Source organism: Phalaenopsis equestris, unplaced genomic scaffold (genome assembly GCF_001263595.1).
Source record: "Phalaenopsis equestris unplaced genomic scaffold, ASM126359v1 Scaffold000002, whole genome shotgun sequence".
Lineage (NCBI taxonomy): Eukaryota > Viridiplantae > Streptophyta > Magnoliopsida > Asparagales > Orchidaceae > Phalaenopsis > Phalaenopsis equestris.
In genome coordinates, this window is record NW_018164444.1 from 8,246,580 (window position 1) to 8,255,643 (window position 9,064).

Genomic DNA, 9,064 nt, shown 5'->3' on the forward strand with positions numbered 1-9,064 from the left:
TTATTCAAGTGTTATTGTGTGTTATTCATGTGTTATTGTATCATGAGAATATTTTTGGTGTTATAATAACACAATAACACATCAAGAACACATGAATAACATGCAATAACACATGAATAACGCGCAATAACACATGAATAACACAAGAGGGAATATTCTCCGTGTTACTGCGCCGTTTTTCTTACTCCGCCGCGCGAGATGTCGTGGCGTGTTTTGATTGGCTACGCACTTAAAAATAACGTGCGATGTAATATTTCTTCCCTTAATCGCGTGCCCTAGCCCCATTTTTTCGCGACACAGCCGCGGCCCCTCTTGTCGCGCCCGAAGCTCGCCGGCGAGAGCTCAACAGCTGGTGCTCCCCTCCTTGCCGGAGCTCCTATCCGAGGCTTTCACTCGAGCAGCTGGTCTCTCCCCCGCTTCGCCAGTTCTGCCCGAGGACCCGATCCCGAGCTTTCTCGCGGCTTCCTCCCAACGGCGACGCTTCTCCCGCCGAATAACCGCCCCCGTCGGCGCTCCCTTTTGCGTCCTACCCGAGGCCCTCGGGATCTGCCTTGCACGAGGAACCTTGGGCACGCCGCCCGTCCCCTCTTCGGTCCGTGTTCTCGCCGCACCCTGCTGCCGCCGGCTGCCCGACCCGCCCGAACTCTTCTTTCCTGCGACGCTGGTAAATCTCGTTCACTGCTTTTTTCCTTCACCTCACGGCAAAAGGAGGCTCCGCCCCTTTCCTCATTTGGTCCGTGGTTTTGCGGCGACTCCTTACCTGCGGTGCCCCCACCTCGCTGGAACCTCCTTCCTTGTGTAAAGGACCCTACCGCCTTTCATCTCCTTTTCAGCGGGAAGGCTCGCCTGAGCTCCTCACCGTCAGCGGACGGCGACGTCACTGCGTAAAGAGCCACAATCGACTTCTCTCCTACTGAGCTTCATCTGGAAACACGACCGTGGGACTTCGGTCTACCATCACGATGATATAACCTCGACACTTTTGATTTTTTTTACTTAGCTAACCCTAGGATTAGTTTAGGCTAAGCGTTGTGGGTCTGATCACCTGCACATGGTGAGTTGGCCGCCACATTAGTCAGCGCAATCACACTTTCTTGGATTGACCATTGATTTCCTTGAGGAAACCCTAGGTTAAGTTTCCTGTGTGTGGCCAAGTCCTACACAAAGCCGAGCAATTTCATGTTGCGAACCCTAGATCTAAATCCTAGTGGGTTGAAATCCCAATTTCCTCTTGCTTTGACATTCCCCAACATTCTTTGGAAGAGTTGGATGTTTGGATTTTACAAAGTGAGAAAAGCTTTGTATTCAACTCAACTTACAGAATCATGAGAAGTTGTGAAACGAAAAAAAACTTTGTTGCTAGCCCATTCCACAATGTCATGGAGAGCTTCACTTTTGAAGACCCAGAGGTGAAATAGTTCATGCACCTTGCCAAAGTAGGAGGCGACTATGCTGCACATCCAAGTGCTAAATCTTAGGTGCCTAAGTGAGGACGTTAACGTGAGTATGACTTGTTATCGAGCATGATTGTTTGCTTCAAATTACACCATGTGTCTTGGTTGGAGTATGTTACATTCGCAACTTGCCTCGATCGGCCTCCCTGACCGGGTCGACATAGCACATTAGTCCGACCCCTGACCCAATCGACCGATCACTTGGGTCCAACTAGTCTCACTAGAATGATCGACATAGAACTTTGGTTCGACGACGTGCCAGGGGGCCATGGCTTCATTAAGAACCCCTTCAAATTCAGACGCTCTTCCGTCACCTTCCCTTGAATCAACACAATGAGAAGCATGTTTCTGAGGAATAACAGTAACCTTGTTGGTCGTCTGGTCTTGAGCAACAATGCTAGTTTCATACATGGAGACAAGGTATTTCGAGGCCACACTATAAGAGAGCGGGTCCTCGTCTCCTATGGAACTACCTGATCCCGGGAGATGCCTTTTAGGTTGAATTATCCTTATAAAAAATTTATTATAAATCTACAATAGAAAATAAAACTTGTACTGAAGGAAAGCAAGGGATTCACGATTATCTTTGTAGCCTGACACTTGTCACTAATGGCATCAGACCGCCTTTTCAATTTTCGCAGTTAGTTTTTCATAAAATACAAATAAGAAGAAACCATGAGGTGATCTCAGATGAGAGATTGAAATAAAGGCAGATGCAAAAATCTCACTACAACTTCCACTGCATGTAGAAAACAAAGAAATAAAAAACTGTAGGCACCAATTATAGCTTCAACTATAAGTTATGACCAAGAATATTACAGGACTGATTTAGCATAAATCTTGCTAAATAGTCCAAATGGACATGCGAAATCCTATAGAAACTTGAATCCCGTTATACCTCTGTATGGACAATCAATGGTTTGGCGGATTGCAAATAGAAGCACAAAAAAGGGAGAAAGATGATGAAACTTGTTTGATGACTTTGCCTACAAGAGCACATTACACTTCCTTTCTTCTTTCTTCTTGAGGGTTTTCAACATGCCAATATCTCTATTCCCTCATACGTCATGAACTCATCAATTCCTTTTTAGCAAGATCTCGTTTTGACTTCCGACTTCTTTGTCGGCTAGGGTTTTGCGGAGGAACAACTGTGCAAAGTTGAGAGAGAGAGATAGAGAGAGAGAGTAGGGCTGTCAAATTGGCTCGTCGTTCGACAACAACTCGTGTTCGGCTCATTAGGCTTAACAACGAGCCGAACACAAATAAATTTTTATGCTTCAAATGTAAACGAGCAGAACACGAACAAACATTTGTTCGCTCGTGTTTGGCTCAAATTGGTTAAAAAATTAATAATAATTTTTTTAAAAATGACCAAATTTACCATATGGGCATTCTTTCTCACCATCTTCAAAGTTTCACTCATGTATCATCTTTTGTTTTCAAATTTAAATGTGATGCTTAGGAGTTAACAAACATCATTGTTCCTTCCCCTGTTTCCGCAACTAATTGAAGTAATGAACCATTTTTTTTACTTAATTCAATTTGGCATCCGTACATACTTTTCTAATTGCATGTCCCCTAATCATTGTGCATCTTCAGTGGTTTACAACGGTGCCACTCCATATGAAACTCTTTATCCTATTCTATTTTCTTTTTGCTTAATACCTCACATCTTGGTTGTGTTGTTGCACCTTCTCTTTGACCAGGCTATGTCCAACTATCTCTGCATTTGATGTTTCTATTTGTGTTTTTCTTAGGGCTCGTTTGGCAGGGCTTTTTGGCTACGGCGTGGTCATTTTCCGTGATTTTTTGGTGAAATTTACTGTTTGGTTCGTAACTATGCGGCACAACTTTGGCGAAGCGGAGAGAAAGCGGGCCGCTACAATAACACTGTAGCCCCGCTTTCATCCCGACCTTTTACCTTTTACCCCGCATCTTTCTCCTCTACCCTAACTGCACGGCACAACTTTCTAGCTCAGTCTTACCCCAATCTAAAAATAAGACAATTCGAAGAGGTTTCTCTTTTCACATAATAATTTCCTCTTTTCTGTTGTAGATTGGCATGCTTAGCTAGAAGTTTGGTTTTATGCAGTTCAATGACAAACTTAAGACAAATTGGATGGCTTACAGTGAATAGAATCTTCTATTATGAAAATGAGGGTTCAAAATTAAAGAGTTGCTATTGTTGTTATAGTTACTCTCTTCTCTCTAATACATATTAAAATTGTAAATAGCAACACTTCTTCCTTCTTGAAGAGCTTTTATTTTTTTTGCTTTTTATTGTGGATGCAATTGAATCATTGATTTTTTACTCCTTTATAAATTTAATGAGTGTTAATCATGAATGAATGGTTAGTAGCCACCAATCTTGCAAATTAAAACCAAATTGCATCCAAGATGGTTGAGGGAAAGGGAAATTAGACTAAACAGAAGCAGAAGATTCATGTTTTGGTATATTTGAAAGAGGGCTTTAAAGCTTATTGGTATGACCAATTGGTTGCTTGAAATTCCATGTGTAGCATTCTCTTATTGAAAAATAGGAATGCATACCTGCATTTTGTCGAAGCTCTTTAAATTTCCTATCTTCACTAAATACTTAAATTTACTCCATAATTATAATTACTTTTATATTTTTACATATATTAATCAATTTAATATATAAATATATAAATTTATGAACAATTTTAACAAACTGGGGCAACATGATCATTTTTCCATAAACAGCTGCCCCACATCTGTTTTCACACGGCTGCATCAAACAGGCTGCCAGCTTCCCCGCAGTAGTTTTCTGAGGTAGCGCAGCTGTAGCTTCTCAGCTGCAGCTGCGCCAAACAGACCCTTATTCTCATATTGAATTAGTGTTTTTAAAGTTACGATCCTTGTACTTAAAAATTGTAGCTGCGTTCATCAAAAGATATTCAACATAGGTAGACGAGTTATTTTGATAAACTTTTTAATGAAGTTTCTGAAAATACGATCGACCTTAGTGATCTTAATATTATTAATAATAATAAAATATTTTATTTTTACCGTCGAATTAGTAAAACAAAAGTTGATGCTTTAAAAAAAACTAAGGGTGGAAAGTTTGTAGGACCTGAAGATATCCCAATTGAAGTATGAAAATGTTTAGGAGATCTAGGAGTTTCTTGGCTTACTAAACTCTTTAATATTATTTTAAAAACTAAAAGATGCCTGAGGAGTGGAGGAAGAGTATTTTGGTCCCTATTTTTAATAATAAAGGGGATGCACAAGAGTGTGCAAATTGTAGGGGAATTAAATTGATGTGTTATACTTTAATATTATGGGAGAGGATAATTGAACATAGGGTAAAACGTATTACAAAGATTTCTCATAATCAATTTGGATTTATGTCGGACAGGTCTACTATGAAAGCTATACAGTTATTAAGAAGTTTGATGGAGAAGTTCAGAGATAATAAGGAGAATCTACATTTGATTTTTATTGATTTAGAAAAAGCCTACGATAAGGTTCCAAGAGATATCCTTTGAAGTAGGGCTGTCAAATTCTACACCCCAAAGTAGGGCGGAAAAGGAGCCGAGCTTGAGCGAGCTCAAGTTTGGCTCGTGTTCGACTCGTTTGAAATAGCTCGTGTTCGAAATCGGCTCGTGAACAGTATGCTCGTGTTCGGCTCGATTTAAATATTTCCGCTCGTGTTCGGCTTGAAATTGGCTCGTTAAACTAAAATGAAGAAAATATAATTTATTTTTTAAAACAAAAAAAATCATAAATTTTCTAAAAAAAACTGATTGTATTAATAACTTAATTCCAAACAAATTTGAAGAATAAATTTCTAGAAAAAATTTCATACAAAATTTTACACAAAGAATATTAATATTTTTTCACCAAATTTTACAAAATACAAACTTCATTATAAATTTTACAATTTACAAATTAACAAAAATATGAAAATTTACAAAATACAAACTTTTACAAAAACTTCATTACAAATATACAAAACTTTACACAAAGAATATTAATATTTTTTTACAAAATTTTACAAAATACAAACTTCATTATAAATTTTACAATTTACGCTATTACTTGTGTTCGAACTGAAGGAGGATTGACCAAATATTTTCCTATTTTTGTTGGATTACATCAGGGATCAACTTTAAGCCCATATCTTTTTTCTTTAGTTATGAATGGTCTTATTGGACATTTACAGGAGGATGTACCTTGGTGTATGCTTTTTGCTGATGATGTCCTTCTCGTGGATATGACGAGAGAAAAAACCCAGGAAAAACTTGAATTATGGATGTCAACATTAGAGTCTAAAGGCCTTCATTTGAGTAGAACTAAAACTAAATACATGGAATGTAATTTTAGTAGTAGTAGCTCCAGTGACAGAAGTGTAACTTTGGGTGATCAAATTATTAAAAGGTGTGAACGATTTAGATATCTCGGGTATATTTTTCAAAGCGATGGTGATATAGATAGGGATGTTAATAGTAGAATTCAAGTTGGTTGGTTGAAGTGGAGGAATGCTTCGGGCCTTTTGTGCGATAGAAAAGTACCGCTTAGACTGAAAGGAAAATCTTATAAAACAGTGGTGATACTTGCAATGCTCTATGGCACTGAATGTTGGCCTTTAAAAGAGAAGCATAGTACTAAGTTAGGTGTTGCCGAGATGAGAATGATTAGGTGGATGAGTGGCTTTACACTTTAAGACAAAATGGGAAATGATTATATCTGTGATAAGGTTGCTGTATCTTCTGGGATGGACGAAATTAGAGAAAATCATCTTAGATGGTTTGGTCACATTAAGCGTCGACCATCTGATGATCTGATTAGGAGAGTTGATTTTTTAGATTCGGCTTATGTTAAGAAAGATAGAGGTAGACCTAGGAAGACTTGGGCGTATTGTATAAAAAATGATCTTAATTTGTTAGAACTAAATGAAAATATGACACTAAATAGGACGCAATGGAGAAAAAGGATTCATGTACGTTGTGGGATTAAGGCGTTGTTGTTGTTGTTGTTGTTGTTCATCAAAATATGAAGTTAAACAAGATCGTTCTTTAATTTTTATGCCTTTATATAATAGATGTATATGAATATTTCCACATTATTTGATGCTTCCGACAATAAACATTCAATTTGTATGTACGTCGTCTTAAAAGCCCTCGTCAAATTTTTTTCTTTGAATTCATGATTGAGGTCCTTGCACACCTATAATTCTTGCCAACGGCATTCCTTCAATATCTATAAAAGTATTTGTCTTATCTTTTCTTTTAACTCTAGCTAATGTTTTGTATGTTCCACAATTCCTATCAACCTTTTATCCATACAATGTGTAACCAAGATTCAAAATTGCTTTTATTACTTTTATCCTGCTCACGTTGTTTTAAAGTTGGAAATTATTCATTATCCTCATGTTTTTGACTCACATTCTTGTTTGTAATTTCTCCTTATCATTGACATTATCGTTTGGCTCAAGTTCCCCGAGATCTTTAGAGTTTCACTCATGTATTGTTCTTTGTTTTCAAATTTAAACGTATGCCCCTTTCCCCATGTTCCCAACTTCTTGTGCTAACGCTATTCTTATTGTTTCACTTTGGCATACTATTCTTATTGAATGTCACCTACATCTTGTATTCTTTATCCAAATAAATCTTTATGTTGATTTACACCTCGTGCCTTGGTTGTGTATTTTGTACATTCTCTTTGCTCTAGCTATAACAAACTATCCTTTCATGCCTTCCAATGTTTTTTTGTCGGTTATTAGATAACCTCTTCACTCGTGCCTCATTCCCTGGAGCCTCATCTTTCGCTAGACTTTTACCACATCGTTCACTTATCCTTCTTTATAGATTCGTACTCATATAAGTATCTACTATCATGTCAGTTATGACTGAGCATCAAATGGCCACTTAGCCATCAAATTTACATCTTCAAATTACTTTATGAAAGTGTAAATATTACCCCACTTGCCATCTTGTGTAATTTCTTGTCTTTTGCTCACATCTTCTCTTCCTTTCACCGGCTTGCTTTAATTGGGGTATTTACATACATACCACCCAATTCCCTCTTATTTACATTTCTAACACATAACACATAATATTTGATTTTTACATTTATACCGCCCAAATCGTAAAAAGTACCACCATTTGAACTTCTAAAAAGCAAAAGGCACCTTTTCATACATAGTTAAGGTGGTATGCAGGTAAATAAAAATTGAAGTTTAGGTGGCTTAGGTGGCAGATATGTAAATGCATAGGAATTGAGTGGTATGCATGTAAATCTCCCTTAATTTTATCAATTGTATCTATTCCTAGGACAGACCAAGTGGCTATGCTTGACCTCAATTAGAAGTATGCTATGGACAATGTGACAACGTGCTCTTTTTGATCTTTGGACCAAAGAATTGGTTCTCATTCTTAGATTAAACCTATTTATTGTCGTTGCTTATTCACTGTTAATTTTAATTCTAATGACTTTATTGATCGCAACAAATTTTTTCTGGTGATGAAAAGATATACCAAATGTATGGACTTTGATTATTTTGAGTTTTAATTTTTTCACTATTTTGTGATATGAATGAAGTGGATGGTATAAATATAAAAATGCAAACTTTACGTAGGAGATACTTAAATACATCAGAATTAGGTGGTTTGTATGTAAATGCCCCTTTTAAATATTTATTAAAGTTGAGATATTATCACTGTGTGAATTTCCTAATAATGTTCATTTTGATCTCTCGAACACATTCAGAAAACAGTCCTAACATAATTTAATCAAACAATCTACCATTTCACTCAACCGAAAATAGCAGAAGATTATTTTTAATAATTCCTGAAATGTGAATCCATTAGAGCTCTGTTTGATTGTTGAAACTGTACTCTCCAGGTGCTTGATCGAATGCGATGGGGAAAGAGGGAGCTAGAAAGGCCGGTTCAATCTTCATCAGGCTGGTTTCGGCCGCCGGGACTGGTTTCTTCTACGTAAAACGCAAGAACCCAAGGAGAATCACTGAGAAACTCGAGTTTCGTAAGTATGATCCCAGAGTTAATCGCCATGTGCTTTTCACTGAGGCGAAGATGAAATAAATGGCATGCTGCTGGTATTTTACTATATGTTTTTGTTAGTCTTGATGTTCTGCTAGTAAACTATTTTATAATTGTAAGATTTACTTACGTGCCACCCGATTTTTATGTATTTACAAATCTAGCACCTAAATTTGAATTATATGCCATCTTCTTTATGCATGAAAAGGTTTATTTCACATTTTAAAATTTTAAAATGGCGGTAGCGTTAATGTAAGTAGAGTTTAGCTTAGATATGTAATTACATAGGAATTGGGTGGGTATGTATGTAAATGCCCCTTTGTACTTCTGTTTTGTCAATTGAAGAGATGTACTGCTATTCTATAAGCTTATATTTTGCATCCTAAACTTTATTATATAATTGAAGTTGTGTTTGATGATTGTGAATGAGTTGTTGGATGTATTGTGTTGATGGCGCCACATTTGTAGAAGTTAGTTCATGATTGTTTTAAGAGGATTTTCTTTTTTAAAAGGAAAAATTACATACATACCACTCAATTCTTATGCATTTACATGTCTATCATCCAAATTTTGATTTTTACGTTC

General features: G+C 37.1%; 1 protein-coding gene across 1 annotated transcript; it reads left to right on the forward strand.

Annotated features, from left to right (window-relative positions):
- Nucleotides 1-265: 265 nt before the first annotated feature.
- On the forward strand, nucleotides 266-8,912 carry LOC110039389 (50S ribosomal protein L33-like). Its single transcript, XM_020744428.1, has 2 exons — nucleotides 266-664; nucleotides 8,322-8,912. The coding sequence occupies exon 2, from the start codon at nucleotides 8,339-8,341 to the stop codon at nucleotides 8,519-8,521; it is 183 nt and encodes a 60-aa protein (XP_020600087.1). The 5' UTR covers nucleotides 266-664; nucleotides 8,322-8,338; the 3' UTR covers nucleotides 8,522-8,912.
- The last annotated feature ends 152 nt before the right edge of the window (nucleotides 8,913-9,064 follow it).

Coding starts and splice junctions, on each gene's coding strand:
- LOC110039389 (XM_020744428.1), top strand. CDS start 8,339: ATGGGGAAAGAGGGAGCTAGAAAGGCCGGTTCAATCTTCATCAGGCTG.